At 44.9% G+C, this 15,874-nt stretch overlaps 1 protein-coding gene across 3 annotated transcripts; it reads left to right on the top strand.

The window, feature by feature from the left end:
• Positions 1-12,112: 12,112 nt before the first annotated feature.
• Positions 12,113-15,856, top strand: c23h1orf87 (chromosome 23 C1orf87 homolog). 3 transcript variants are annotated; one of them, XM_026323292.1, is made up of 6 exons: positions 12,113-12,223; positions 12,425-12,531; positions 12,990-13,131; positions 13,348-13,443; positions 14,038-14,283; positions 15,022-15,856. In XM_026323292.1, the coding sequence occupies exons 2-6, from the start codon at positions 12,446-12,448 to the stop codon at positions 15,085-15,087; spliced, it is 636 nt and encodes a 211-aa protein (XP_026179077.1). In that variant the 5' UTR covers positions 12,113-12,223; positions 12,425-12,445; the 3' UTR covers positions 15,088-15,856. The 3 variants fall into 3 exon arrangements, with proteins under 3 accessions (XP_026179077.1, XP_026179076.1, XP_026179078.1); XM_026323291.1 differs by having other exon boundaries at positions 13,348-13,464; XM_026323293.1 differs by lacking the exon at positions 13,348-13,443.
• Positions 15,857-15,874: the final 18 nt, after the last annotated feature.

Here is a 15,874-nt window from a genome sequence, read left to right as displayed (position 1 = left end):
AAAGCTGCTACCCAATCAGAGACCAGTATTCCCAGAGGCAGTTGGACTGAATCGTTTTGACTCGTCCCCTTTCATAATAGGCGAGAACGGTCGGACCATCGAGACGGTTCCTCCCCTGCTCTCTTCCTTTCATTTACCCCGAACAACTTTGTGAAATGAATTCCACTTTTGTCCTTAATGACGGTGCACATTTGTTTCTGCACATGTCAGGTCTGAACAGCTACAGGTGACGCAAAATCTGGATTTAAGTCTCATGGTCTTTATCTTCTGATCTGATGAGCAGCGATTATTTTCATTGCATTAATGACATCAGAGCGGGTGATGCTTTTCAGCTGCAGATTAATTTTAAAAATGGACATCCAGTGTCTCAATATTCCAAATGGAAAAATAAAGGCGACTGATGTTTTTATCAGTGAGATTGTTTTTAATCAGTCACACTGTCTTTTATGCTTCGTTCTGTTTGAGGCCCAGACCCACAGCATTTTCAGCTGAGCTCTTTCTCTGTTCGGTCTGTCCTGCTGAGGCCGACGGCTTTTACTTGTGCCAGCTGGTCTTTCTTCACGGAGAACCAGCTGACACTTGGCTAAGACTCACTCCCTGTTCACCTTTGAACTTGTGTATCTCTGCGAGCGCCTCCGACCCCATGCCAGCTGCAGCAGCTGCACAGTGACAGATCAGATGAAAATTAGGATGGCCATTAAAGAGACTGAGAAAGTTTAGTATTTAGGTTTTTCAAATTTCACTTTGACTTCAGGCACATATTCAGTTGCATATTTTCATTTAACTTTTTTTTTTTTTACAGGAGGAACTTTCAGAGCTGTGAAGATGTGATGAAGGGATCCACCAATTTTCTGTGACCTTCTATATATTTTCAATGCTGCTCTGGTGAGTTGTATTCCGATGCTGTCCTCACCTCAGACATGACACCAGGCAGAAACACGTTTTTACCTCAGTATCAATGGGAATTCACCCTCTTTCCTAAATAGGTTCCCACGGGGTTTTCCAGAACAGCAGAGCTAATTACACTCAGTGATGAGCATAGAGCGATGCTGTCAGTGTGTGAGCTAATGTTCGGATGTGTCTGTCCCACAGCTGAACCAGAGGCGCAGCACATCTGGCACAAGGAGTCCCCCTCAGCACCCTTAATGATCCAATCCATCTCTGTTTAATAACTGATCTGTAGCAGCAGCAGTTTGCTCTTGTCTCCAGTGGATGACGATCATTTCAGAAAGCTCACAGGAGTAAACATGACGCTCTTTGCTGTCTTTGCAGCTTCACAGTAGGAATTAAAATAAGCACAAGACATTATAGACTCTGAAAACACACAACACAACAATAAGATAAACTTTTTTCATCCCCAAGGGGAAATTCAGGCAGTTGGTTAATAAGTTAGTCACTAGTGAGACTAGTCAGTCGTCATCTGCCATTGGCTAAGGTGTTGTAGAGCCTGATGGCAGTGGGGATGAAGGATCTCCTGCATGGTTCAGTCCTGCAGCTCAGTGAGCTGAGTCGTCCACTGCAGCTGCTTCTCTGCTCCATCAGGATGTTGTGAAGGGGATGGTCAGTGTGTTCCAGGATGGACTCTACCTTTGTCTGAGCGCGTCTCTCCACCACAGCCTCCAGTGAGTCCAGCCTCATTCCAGTCACTGAACCAGCTTTTTGCACCAGTTTGACCAGCTGCCTTGCTGCCTCCCCAGCAGACTGCAGCATAAAACACACTGGGTGCCATAGTTTAGTGGCAACACCCAGAATTGTACGTGAAGTCTGCTGTGTACAGAAAAGGAACCAAAACAGTTCCCTGTGGGGCCCCTGTGTTGCCCAGAACTCTACCAGAGATACAGTTTCCCAGCCTGACAGACTGTGGCCTTTCTGTCAGGTAATCTGTGATCCAGGAAACAAACGATGAGCCAACACCCATCAGCCCATCACCCCCCAAGCCTGCAAGACCTTTCTGCGTTTTCCCACCTTACCAGATATAGATAAATGATACGATCAATTTTACAGTAAGTCTAAACACAAACCACAAAATGATTTTGTGCTTAATAAAAAAAAAAAGCAAATGCTAATGAGATGCAAACCACACGCAGGTCAGACACCCTGTACTCCCATCCACCAGCCTGACCTCCACACTCCACCCACACTGCTGCCTCAGTCTTGCAGCTCAGTGATCAAGAACAAATCACACTGAACAATAGCCATAAATCATTAGATGCATAAAAGTTTTATAACAATTGATGCCTTAGTTTGTAACTGAAAGGAGTGTACATGAACTCCATGGTCCAAAGATAAATTCCAGGATTTTTAATTTTTAATTATTTTAATTTTTAATGCAGCCAATAACCCACAAATTTGTCATTGGGTTTTATTGGGACAATGTGTTCAGAAGTCATCCTGAACACATGGCACACATCTTAAATGTTGGGGGAACATATTAACATGATAAAAACAGCCATAAAAAGCCAACCAACATTCAGTGATCCTGCATGGAAACAGCTTGTTGATATAAAAATTCAGTGATGGGGGAAAACAGCTTGGCCCAGTAGACAAAATATCCAACGCCTGCCTACTGTAAGTCCTGGATTACCACTGCAGTGTAATTTCAGGGGTATTAAAACAGAGTTAGTCAAAGATGTAGCTGGATAAAGAGAATAACTTCGGTTCTGCTCAGAATATAAACAGCTCAGACTGGTGGACACACAAGGTGAAGTCAGTGATTGACTGCGACCCCTCTGATAGTAAAGTGACTGATCAATACCACGTTAATGCATTCCCCTCGTGCTCTCTCCTTCCGTCCAAGGGCACCTGTCTCAGCCCATTTACAGTAGTGCTGGTTCTTTAGTCGCCATGAATCATTGAACAGTCGGTCTCTTTTCTGCTGCACAGACAACATGCTGGGGGTTTCCCTGGTTTACCAGCGGTCAGGTCGATGCCACTTTGAGTGAATGACATGTTTGATTTGAACAGTTTGACATGATACAACCTCAGCTCTCAGTGTTAAAAGACTTTCTGTCAGCAGGTATTGCTTTAAAAACATCCAGAGAAGTGGCTCTTCTTTCAAAAGTTCATATTCAGTAAAGCATCTTGCCTCATGCACTTTTGTTTTAGACAAGATTCATTTTGTGATCTCTCTCTCATGGCGGATGTGATAATGGAAACCTCTGGCAAATTTCTTGAATAGGCCTCGAAGCCTTTTCCCCAGTGAAACACATTTGTTTCTGCAGCTTTTCTCTCCTCAGACATCCTCTCAGGGAAGACGGTCTTTTCACAGCTTCACTCGGTGTGTCAGAAAGACAAAATCTGCTCTGAAAATTTAATTAGCACAAAGTTTGAGCTGGAGGAGCCAGGGCATGTACAGACAGGGCCGCCCTGCTCAGCTAGAGGGAGATTCCCCTGATCTCAGCAGACAGACCTCACCCCGAACACGCAGAGGTCTTTGATGGATCGATCTGCACGTTTAGACGCTTGCTAAGTCCAACTCTGTCCCACAGCCTCCAATCAGGTGTTGCTGCGATGAATTAAATCTTTTGAGGTTTGAATGCGAGGCCTCTTAAGTTTACACTGAAGGAACTCTGAATCTACCAAGTTCATTTATGTAAATTATGTCATATAAGTTGTAAAATCTCTAGTAACTATTTTTTAATCTGCCAACTGCCAACTTTCACTGTTAGAGACAGATGTGGTCATGTTTTTTTCTAACCCCACACCCACCGACTCTGCCCTTACGATCTTCAAGCAGCTAGAAGCTTCAGTGCAAAATCAGAAATCGTGACCCTGGTACTCCACAGTTCAGAGCTGCCCTCTAGAAGGTTGAAGGACGTTTCAGAAACTGATTAAAAACAAAGTGGAAACCATAAATGTGACTCCAACTCTATTTTTCCATGATGCCATGATATCCTTATCTTCAGGATAAGGACTGTGTGTAGTGTAATCACTGTGGATCTGCTGCAGCCTCACTGTAGTTTATATTTATGTGGGTGAAGGTCTTACCTTCCTGTGGTCGTCACTGTTGTTGGCGTCACTCAGACCAGGGAACACTGAGCACGCTCCTCTGACGCCGTGATTTGTTCCGTGCCATTTACCATCCCATCTCTGTGAAGTGCTGGGAGGGACTGAAACAGCAAACAGATGCAGGACAAGACGTCAGGACAGTAAAAAACCAATGATGTTCACTAATGAAGCTTCACTAATCCCACTGATTTAATTTTACAGCAGATGGAAATAACTGCCAGTCTGTGTGAAAATGTGACCTCACAAACAGGAATCAGCAAAAACTGGATCTCTCCCTCTGTGCTGAGCCAGAGCAGCAGTGATCAGCTCAATAACCACTCAGACCTAAATGTGACTGTTTGGTCATGCAGACCTATCCACTAACATGAGCCGGTGACTTTGCTGGAAAGGTGTTGATTATCTCTGCTGGATCTGTGATTTTGTAAAAAATAGGAGCTGAGAGCAAAAACAGTGGCCAATGTTTTTAGTGTATGAGGCCAGTTAATGGTTTTACCAGTAGTAGGTGCATCCATCCATTATCTTAGTCCTAACCAGGGTCCCAGGGATCTGCTGGAGCCTATCCCAGCTCTCTTTGGGTGAAAGGCAGGGGTCCACCCTGGACAGGTCCCCAGTCCATCACAGGGCCACATAGAGACAAACAACCTCACACACTCACACTCACTCCTATGGGCAATTTAGAGTCACCAATCAACCTGACATACATGTTTTTGGACTGTGGGAGGAAACCAGAGTACCTGGAGAAAACCCACACAAGCACAGGGAGAACATGCAGACTCCACACAGAAAGGCCCCTGATGGGTTTCAAACCAGGAACCTTCTTGCTGTGAGGCAACAGTCCAGTAGCAGGTGCATTACTGCAATTTTACTCGGCCTGTACCTGTCAAACCACTTAGTGAACTTCTGTTTCTAAAGGTGCTATATAAATAAAAGTTATTATTATAAACAGTTATTATCATTTTTAGCCATAACTAGAGTTTTACCACAGTCCTGGAAACCATTAGTGTCTGATCCCTGACGGATGTCACTAATAGATAGAGTCAACAGGTTACAGTAACATTTCACAGGCAAAGCCCACCCCATCAGAAGCACATGAGTGGGTGCAGTGGGTGCAGTGGGTGCAGTGAGTGCAGTGGGTGCAGTGAGCAGGCTGCTGCTGTGGGAAAGGCAGGAAAGTGGACTGAGAACAAACACTTACAGGGAATCAGGCCGACGGACAGATGGTCAGGTCCACAAACAGGTCACTGGAACAGACAAAAGGTAGAACCGGTAACAGGCAGCTTGGCAAAAACTTGAGTCCACAGCACAGAAGACAACAATCCAGCAACTGAGTAGGAGAAACCAGGCTGGTATATTTGCAGAGGAGCTGATGAGGAAAATGGAGAACAGGTGGGGCAGGTCTGGTAATAGTAATGGAGAACAGGTGTGTCAGTGGAGCTTAGAAAAGAAATTAAGTCCAATGTGTGGCTGGAGAGTTGTAGAAGACTCCAGGAAGGTACAATGGGCAGCATTAACAGGACAAATTAACCAGAAACCTTCTTAAGGCCCAGAGACAGTCGACCAGTGAGCAGATCTACAGCAGGCAGGCTATGAGTTTATTAAGTTTAAGATCCAAACTCCTTTTAGATTCTGGTTCTAAAAAACAAATGAATATTAACGTTTATGCTGATTTTGCAATTAGAACATTTTGTTAAGATTAATAAATTATTAAGTTGTGACCAAGACATTGGGCTTAAAACATTTTGAAGTTCAGAACCTCATTTAACTCTGGTCCCACTATGATCTCTATGTTTTTAGGATTGAGTCTTGGGTTTAAGGGCGGAGTCAGGGAGACTAAAATCCAGGGTTGTTAGTGTTAAGGCTCCACATGTGACCCAAAGTTTGTCACCTGTCAGTGAGGATGCAAACCCTGTGCAGACCCTTTGAGTCCACAAAACCTGATCATAGTATGATCCACAGTTTGCATCCATGTCCATCAGAGGGCAAGCAGTGAGCACGTACAGTAACACTAATGAGTGTGAAGGGCTGGGTATACACTGTCCCCACTCTACACCCCCGCTCTGCAAACGTAGATCAGGGCTGGGTGTTATTAATCCATTTCTAAACTCACTGGTCCAGTTAATAAATACATGACATCAGATCGCCGGAGTGACGAGCTGACTGACACTCACTGCACTAATAACTGACAAAAGACTATAGGAATATATGTGGGACAGATGAGGACACAGCATCTGGCCCTTTCACACCTCATTGAGTTGATGGAATACTAATAAAAGCCATATGACAACAGCATACTAAGTGTGCAATTAATATTCTAAAATATTCCTGCGCCGCATGTGGCAGAGACCTGTTCGAGGCTCCCTCGCTGGCAAAGTGACGGCTCTGTCTCTGCAGTTAAAAGGAGATGTCCTTATTAACCTTTTCCCCGAGCCTTCGACCAACCAGCAGGTTCTGCTGGACTCTCGCAGTACACAGGTCGGTCTGACAGCAGCCAAAGAATCTCTTTTTTCCTCTAAGCTCAACGGCCATTAGGAGCTAATTGATTGATTTAGAGATTAATCAAATGTCAAAGATAAAATGTCACTGTCAGTGTTTTACAGTCTGGGTCTCAGATCAAGGTGATCGGTGAAGGGCAAGCTGGGTGTCAAATCCATCCTCCCTGGACAAACATGGTGTTTGTGTTTTCAATGTGATGTGTTTTAGAGGAGCAGGTCGAACTAGGGACAGAAAATGAGTAAAGGACTTTTCTGCTCAGACTTTTGTGAGTTTGATTCGTGTCCCCACTGGTACGTAATATCAGTCTGAGTTCATTCATTCATGAAGCAACAGGTGTGAAGCGATTGTGCGGTGAATGATGATGATGTTCCACAAACATCAGGTCATTCTTTGGCTTGCTCACCTATTTTAAACACCCTGAAACAGAGCTCTTTACCTGTGTTAGAGTGTAACTGTAAGAGGATCAGAGCACAGGGACACAGGACTGTGGCAGATTTCTCCTCTGCCTCTCGTTTTTGACTTTCACTGTGTTTTTTCTGTCGTCATCCCTCTTTAAAATCTTTCTCTGCAACATCCCAGAATGACTTTCTAGTGCAGCTGCACAGAAATAGTCTCTGGAGACACACACACACACACACACACACACACACCAGGCACTCACACATTTATTATACGTGTCTCCTGGGGATCCTCTGGCAGACAGATAAGAGGCAGCAGAAAAAGCCCAGAAAAGCCCTCTGGTGTAGATGATTGTCAGCTCCAGAAATTCAGACCAGGTTTCTGTCAGTCTGCTGTGAACAGGAGCCTTTCCCTGGGCTCATCGCACTAACATGTGTTAGTTTAATATTTCATGGTGCAAGCTGGGCTGCATCTAGCTCAGGAAGGGGGCGTCATTAGTGAAATGCAGTGACTGATACTTGTTCATCCATCCAGACATTCTCTGTACTGTTCAGTCCAATTCAGGCTCGTGGTGTGTTGGAGTCAATCCCAGCATGCAGTGGGTGAGAGGCGGGTGCACCCTGGGCAGATCAGCAGTCAATCACAGGGCTATGGGTAATTTAGAGTCACCAACCATCCTGACCTGCATGAGTTTGGACTGTGGGAGGAGAAAACCCACACAGACACAGGGACAACATGCAGACTCCACACAGAAAGGCCCCGGGTCCACCTGGGTTCAGACCCTAATCCTGACCTGCATGTGTTTGGACTGTGGGAGGAGAAAACCCACACAGACACAGGGACAACATGCAGACTCCACACAGAAAGGCCCCGGGTCCACCTGGGTTCAGACCCTAATCCTGACCTGCATGTGTTTGGACTGTGGGAGGAGAAAACCCACACAGACACAGGGACAACATGCAGACTCCACACAGAAAGGCCCCGGGTCCACCTGGGTTTAGACCCTAATCCTGACCTGCATGAGTTTGGACTGTGGGAGGAGAAAACCCACACAGACACAGGGACAACATGCAGACTCCACACAGAAAGGCCCCGGGTCCACCTGGATTCAGACCCTAATCCTGACCTGCATGTGTTTGGACTGTGGACTTGCTCTTCCATGGTTTTAATAGATTCACTTTAGTTAAACTGCCTGTGGACCAGGTTTACAAACAAAGTCCTAGTTTTACTGGAAATCATTTTTAAATGAGAGAATTGATTCATCTGACATGTTTGAATGTGAAGCTACACTCATCAGCAAAGGAGCTTCACATGTCGAGTGGATTCATCTTATAAAAATGTTTTTAATCACTAATAACAGTCTGTTCCAAAGCAGCAGATCTCAGCAGGTCACAGGACTGTAACTCCTCCAAATGAAAAGCTTTAATTAGCTGCTTTTATCTTCTGTTTGTGAAAGGCTCCAGCTGGTTTCTGTGCCTTTGATTAAAAAAACTCTAAATAAGAAGTAAAGAATGAGATCATCATTAAAAAAGCAGATATTTGCAAACACCAGGCATCAGAAGCAGCTCCTCACAACTGGATGTCAAATCATAAAAACAGAACGAGCAGTTCCTGTCAGGGATCCAGTGAATTTGACTTCATACAATATCAATCTGACTGAGTTCCACGTTAATCCTTACATGAGAAATTTAAGGAGCCTTTAATGTGTAAATATTGGGTCCGTCTCCTCACTAAACCCGCAGTGACCTCAGGCTGCACAGGGCTAACGATATGATATATATTTAGAATATAACAATGAGCAGTGTGTGAGTATATTTTGCTGTTGCTGTCTGTTTTGCAGTTGCTCTGTTGATGTGGATGATATTATCTGCTAAGCTGCTTCATCCTGTCGGCGCCTGCTGCATCAGTGTGTGTGGCCTTTTCCAGCAAAAAGCAGGTCACTTTGAAAGCTACAGGCCCTCCCTGTCCACTGTGGACGGGTCAGCAAAAAGCAATTTGCATCTTAACAGCGTGACAGGGGTGTCACTGCCGCCCGAGCTCTCCGGGTGAAGAAGAGCCTCCTGTCAGGTTTGACATCTCCGTAATAGAGCAGCATGTCCACGCTGCAGCCGAGATTAATAATCCTGTGCTGAGTGATGACATGTAGTTTATTCTCCTCAACAACCGGGCAGGTCATTTCCACTCAGGGCAACTCAGCTTTGATTACGTCATGAGAGGGTCACCGGTGTCATACTGGACATACATACAGCTGGACCTCACTAAACATTAAGACGTTTGGACAAGACAATGTTCAGTGACAACGTTTGAGCTGCACTTACAAGACAGAACTAGTTTGCAAACGTAGCTACAGACTTTCAGGGCTTTTGTCCTTTGCCAAATGTGATGATTCAACGTTTGAGGGACATTTACACAGCACATCTTTCCCATGCAGGTGTGTGGAGCAGAAGGTGTTTGTAACTATGGTGAATGGCATCGCATCTGAAGCAGAGGGGGGGCTGCTGATGGATGGCTGGGAGAGCAGCAGGAGTGTTGGAGTTGGTGGACGGGACGCTTTGATCAATGCGTCTGCACACAGACAGTCAGGAGATGTAGTGGCTGCCATGTTCAGACCCCATTGTTTAATCCAATACATCATTTTCACGCAGGCGAAGGTTAACGGGACAGAGATAACCCATGAAAGGATCAATCAGTCATGCTGAAATGTTCCTCCAATTTGGTCTCTCCTCTCTCCAACAGCCACAAACACCTTCCACAGGTAAACAGACAGCTGATAAAGCTCCTCAGGAGTTGTTCTGGTTTTCATTCTTTGTACTTTTCCTGCTTGTGTAATTTGTCTTTCTGCTTCATCTGAGCTGAAGCATTGAGCTGGCTTTGGGTGCATGTTTAGATAGCCCAGACATCCATTATCAGGCCGAGACAAACCCGATTTAGAACCTCTGTAAAAGAATTACTCAGGGGGAGAAGAGAGTGCCGTGATTCTGTCTCCTCCTCTGCCCTGGCTGCTGTCGCTGCTCTTTAATTGCTCTTCTAATCAATTAAAAATGGTTTCAGCAGAGCGCATAAATGAGGCAGGCCTGCAGATCTGTCAGACCCTGAGAGGTGACTACACAGAACAGGTTGCTGTGTTCACTGATCACATTTTCAAGTGGAAACTAAAGTGTGATCTTTTGCAAAGTGGAACTAGCAGTGAGGTGCAGATGAAGCCTGTGGGCGAATGTTGAAAACAAACTGTGTGTGTGGGCCACGTTTGCTAAGGTGCTGCTGAGACAGTGGCTTCATGAGGCTGGATTTGAAAGCTGTGGAAAGTGATCACAGCAGGAACTGGGGCTGTTACTGTTTCAAATTAAAGCAGTAACGTGTCATTGGTTCACATTCAGCTCATACAGGGCGACGCCTGCTGTCAGGAAGCTGCTCCTTGCACGGCCGACCTTGTGTTTGTGGGTGCACATCAAAAGGACTTGTCTCAGTGTCTCTGGTGATTATCTGATCAGCACGACTTTGCCCTGTCCTCCATTCTGACTGACTGCTGTAGTTTGTGACAGGTCACAAAGGCAGCAGCAGGTCGAGCTGAATTGTAAGACGGCTCTCTACTGGGCCACAAGCCGACCTTTGCCAAACAGTGTTGACCGCCCAGTGTAGTCTGGACATTTTGAATTGAGCTCAGGTGAAGCTAAACCTGCCGTCTGAGTAAATCCACCTGCAGGGTCTGTTGCTGTGTTGTGTCTGTTGTTTTATCCACCTCTGTCATCCCAGAGGGAAACATTAGCTTTAGTGAGGTGTACCTTACAAAACTACAATCCCCAGCACTGTTGATATTTCCACTCAGTTGATTAGAGCTTTGTGCTGCTGTTCCCCTGGACCCTCTTGGTCCATATTACTGACAGTCACAGCATTTGAGGATTTCTGTGGCGGTTCGGTGTCGAGGCCTCTGTCTGTCCTGCAGCCGTTTTGTTGCTGCCTGTTTGATCAGTCAGATGTGGACTTTGTGTTCGCCTTTAACAGGACCTTTAAAGAGGCCTGTGACGTGTAAGGACTGACAACACCATGAGGAACGAGCCACCATTTCCACAGTTATTAAGACGGTTTAATAACTAAATTCTTGCAAATCAGCTCCAGTGGCCGTCCCAGGCAGCGTGCCAGGCTCTGAATGAAGCTGTGTGCTGGGCCTCCTTATTCTGTGAAAAGATTACAGGGCTGCTGAACCTAATGACTCCGATTTTTCCTCCAGGTATAGAATAATTAATGTAATTAGGCCTTTTATCTCCGCTCAGGCTTCTTATCAAAGCTGTTTCCTTATCGCTTCTGGATATTTAATTAGAAAATCTTCCTAATTAATGATTTTGCAAAATTAAAGTTAACTTCAACCAGTCAAGTCCCTTGTTAATTGTTGTTCAGAGGCATATACTGAAAACTGTCGGCCAGCTGGGCAGCGGTGGGAAGGAAGAACAGCTGCATGACTCGTTATCTTTTAAAGGCACATTTGCTGTGGTTCAGTCTGTCTCCAGCAGCAGGCAGCTGGTTTCCTCAAATAACCTCCGATAAAGCCTCTGTCCACTACCTGCTCAGCACCAAGCAGAAACCAGCCGGTGAACGGAGCGAACGCTGAGCAGCTAAAGAGACGGGGAAATATCCAACACTCCAAATGAATCACAGTCTGGCTCCATGGTGGCAGGAGCTGTTTACTGTTAGACACAGTGTGTTCCTAAAGCCCAGGCTGTGTCTGTCGACCCGTGGTGGAGATGAAATCCCTGGAGGATGAACTTTTACAGCTGCTGTGACTTTTTCCACATCAGCAGGTTAAAGCTTTAATTTGTCAAATACCTGAAAAACTACTGACATTCCCATCATCCCCGGCTGCATGTAGTCCCTGCTAAGATGACGAACACTGCAAAGATTTCTGCAAAACATCACCAAACCACCGTCACTGTGACAGCATGCTGCCACCGGCACTCTGCTAAAAGAGTTCCTGTGCAGCCTGATCCACACACTTCAGACACAATCATAAACCTGAGCATTTGTTTCACCTTTACCTGCCACTTCTCTCCTGTTCACGCACTTTTTTTTTTTTTTTTTTTTTTTAAATGGCAGCAGACGGAAACGCAAAGCACACTCTCATAAATCACAGGTGTTTGTGCGCTGAGGCAATCCTCTGCAGGCTGCTGGAGGGTGTCGGGCGTTGCACTCCCCGAGGGGAACAAAGAGGTAACCATGGTGCAGAAAGAGCAAACAGGAAACTTTGCACACTGTGCTCCAACACTGGATCCACTCAGTCAGGAAAAGTCAACCGCAAATGAGTAAAAACTGGGAAATGGACTGACTATACGTAAGTAAAGGGTTTTGTTTTCAGGTAGAAGCTCCTGAGTGGAATGAAGAAAAGCTATTTTTACATGATGTGCTGTTTTTGGCTTCATGAGGAACAGAAGAACAGATTTCTCTGATATCGGTCTGTGACTCCAACAAAGGCCTTGAGGCTCCTGGTCAGCTGCAGGACTGATGTGTCTCCTGCCTCTGTTTTTGTCTCCAGGGGATCCCAGTCGCCTGCATCATGGCCCAGAAAAACACAGTCCCCAGACTTGTTGTCAAGATCGTGGGCAGCAAACAAGTCAAGCAGTTTATTGAGGAGCCACAAGTGTGAGTATAAGAACAATGGGCACAGTTACTGTGTGACATAAGCAGCAGATCAGAGATTGGCCAAGATGATCTTCACTCTGGTCTCTCACACATCACACTTCACTACACAAATAAGTTTCTTCTTCCTCTGAAATTTATTATAATGACGTAAATCTGACTGTTGACTAATGGCTGGAACTGAACTGAAACTGTGCAATCCTTAAATTACTGATTCCATTTTCAATCATCTCTTCCTGTAGTAACAGATAAACTCCCACTGAGGGTTATCTTGTATTTTCTTACGTATTTTATTTGCATTCACACAATCATCATGTGCTGTGTCATTTCGGAGCCTGTGAGCTGTAATTACGGGTCGTACAAATGGAGGTGACTTGACTTAATTTGGTTTGGGTCAAAGTTTATATTTTGCGGTGCAGACATCTGACCTTCATATCATCTTTATGTGCGTTCCTGAACAGAGACACACACGACATGTCAAGGAAAAAAACAGGAAACCGTCCTGCTGAAGCTGATCATTTCGAGAAACCTCCAGAGGAGCCCAGGTCTCCCAGACGTGTGCAGGACAGAGGGGATTCTGGAGTCTGGGCTGTGATCAACCAGGTATCCAAACAACTCAGATGTGCATAAAATAGTTAGTTCATTAACGCAGAAATATTACTGATAATTTATGTTGCGTTATAATATCCTTCATTTCAGATAATTTGCATAATTCAAACTTTTGACATCCCAGTGATTTTACCTTGTGTTACTGATAAAGATGTGAGGGCTTGTTTTACAGCTGCATACACGGGCACATTTCATGACCTTTCTCTTCAGGTTCCCGACAGACTGTGTGTGACTGCGCCCTCTGGTGATTGCTCCAGGTCCTACATTCACCCAAAGACCCTCCACACTGGCCCCAGAGCAGCTGAGGTGCTGAAGGCAACACCACAGGTCCCTCTGTCACGTAGAGACTTTAAGATACAGCCTTCGTTTTATTCCAGTAGCACTGTCCTGAATGACTCACGGCTTATGCGAGTACACATTCAGACTTTTCAAGGTCACAAGACAAAACTCCTGTGTGTTAATGAAGACGAACTACAGTTTGAGACACATTTGACAATCGTTTTACTAGAATTAAGGAGAATTAAGCTAAATATTTAAAAGAACAAATTCACCCCCACAAATCCTGCTCCCCTAAATCTTTAAATCGACCCAGATTTTCTTTGTTTTGGACAATTAGGAGGTTGGGTACTAACTTAAACCTTAAATTATTAAAACACAGGCCACTTCACCTTGGCCTGTTATGGATTTCCAATTCCAAACATCTTCCATCTTAATCATATGAATCATTGAATGTGCTTTTCTAATCGATGTGAAGAGAACTGCAAAAATGGCCTCACACTTCATTGTGTCTTCTGTTCTACATGATCCAGATCTGCGACCCCTGTCACAGCTTCATAGCGTTGACAAAGCGGACTCCTGTCAGCAGGACTGAAAAGAAACTGTTTTTCTGGTGTTTTCCAGGAAGATGCGTCTGAGGACGGAGATATGGCCGAGCTGTCGTCGGCTGTCAGAGAGGAGCTGTGTCACTGGCCTCTCTCCTCCCTGACGCCCACGGAGGACGACGTGGCAGCTCTCGATCCCTCCTTCACTGGAACAGTGAATCGATCACAGATCACACACCTGTTTCTGAAAAATGACGTTCCTCTGAAGTTACCGACCTTTTCTCTCCTCCTCCACATGTTTTCTGATGAAGGGGATTCAGAGCAGGTAAAGCAGCTGGACTCCAGACACTCAGCAAACTTTGATCAGTATTGATATAGGAAACCTTAACCACACCGGGGGGGAGCTCTACAAATCGAAATGTCACTCAGTCCGACACATTTGTTAAGAAAAATACTGACAATAGAGATAGACCTGCAAAATTCTGGACTCCGACAGTCTTGGCCGAACTTTGAGCACTGATGCAGGACTGGGGTCTGTTGTGTGTTGTGGGTGTGTAACTTACACTCGTCATTACAGCGAGGATGTTGTCAACATGAACTCACTGGGTGTTTCCAAAGCTTTAAAAATAACCAGATGTGACTGTGCAGCTGATTCCTTCACACTGTGACTGAAATCTGTCCCCAGTGTTTAGTGGGAGCAGCTGCATTGCTGGACGACACTGATACAGGTGTGGTTTTTTTTAGTGAACATCTGGGGGAAGACAGATGTTGACGACATAGAATATGAGTTGGTTTTGACAGCAAAGTGGTATCTCATATCTGTGTCTGCTGTTTAGTGTCGTTCAGCTCTGAAAACCAGAAGAGTGTTTCTGTTGAGCCCTGACAGATTAGATTGTTTTAATGTTCCTGATTGACATTTTAAACAAGCGGTTTATATTAAAAGTTCATAAATAGAATAAATATTAGAATTTAATCCTGAAAAAAAGTCTGTTTCTTTAACCTCAACCAACCAAATAGCTGGATATGACATTGACGTCAGTTATTCACTGTGTGACTGTTACAGGTTTATTACAGAAAACTTCTACAATTCATACGAAGGTCAGCACTCCCTGAGGAACCCCACAGTTGACGGGGGGGGGGGGACCTCAACGTGAACAACATCCTGCTCTGTAGCTGCTCTGCCCAAAAGAACTACATGTACAACTTTTGTCTTTATCCTTTCACCTCTGCGGCGTCAGTGTAGCTGAACAAGGACGAAGCTTATTCACAACTATCTCATCATGAATCGCAGAATCAATGAGGCAAGAAACTCATCAAGTCACCACACTGCATCAGCTCACGACTGTAATTCATTATAATATGATGTAGTGACAGAAACGACTGTTTGAGCGAGAAGATCTGTGCCCCCATATCCTGTCTGTACTGCTGCTGCTTATTTTAGTTCTTGGTGACTATTATTGTTGGAACATTTATCCACAGTTTAACATGTTACGTGTCTTAAGGAAGCTTCACTTACATTTCATATCCCCTGATTGTTCAAGCAGCAACAAATGTTTAGGTTTAACCTCAGCTGCTCCACTCTGAACCTGGCAACTCATGACTTTATTAGTCTGAGTTTATTCATTACCTGAAGTGCCTGTCAACAGTTTTCCCCTGCCTTCTTCACACTCTGTAAAGCCACAGCTGAAACACACTGACGTACTATAAGAACTGAATACTGCTCTGTACAACAGCATCTGAATAAACCAATCTCTCAGCACAAGACAGAAAAGCTTTCTTATTTCGCATCTCTGTCCACATGCACATTAGTGTTGCAGACTCCACACGGGAAATCATCACTGTCTAAACCATGAGATAACCAGGACCATCCAAACATGCTGAAGACATCCAGCCACATCACACAACAAACTGTTTGC

The sequence above is a fragment of the Mastacembelus armatus genome, chromosome 4 (genome assembly GCF_900324485.2).
Source record: "Mastacembelus armatus chromosome 4, fMasArm1.2, whole genome shotgun sequence".
Classification (NCBI taxonomy): domain Eukaryota; kingdom Metazoa; phylum Chordata; class Actinopteri; order Synbranchiformes; family Mastacembelidae; genus Mastacembelus; species Mastacembelus armatus.
The sequence above is the reverse complement of the archived record's forward strand: the minus strand, read 5'-3'. Positions and strand labels throughout refer to the sequence as shown.

Excerpts from the sequence above, each read along its gene's own strand:
- c23h1orf87 (XM_026323291.1), top strand. The coding sequence starts at position 12,446 with ATGGCCCAGAAAAACACAGTCCCCAGACTTGTTGTCAAGATCGTGGGC. Across the intron at positions 13,465-14,037 it reads TGCTGAAGGCAACACCACAG|GAAGATGCGTCTGAGGACGG; the intron begins GTCCCTCTGTCA and ends GGTGTTTTCCAG. Across the intron at positions 14,284-15,021 it reads ATGAAGGGGATTCAGAGCAG|GTTTATTACAGAAAACTTCT; the intron begins GTAAAGCAGCTG and ends TGACTGTTACAG.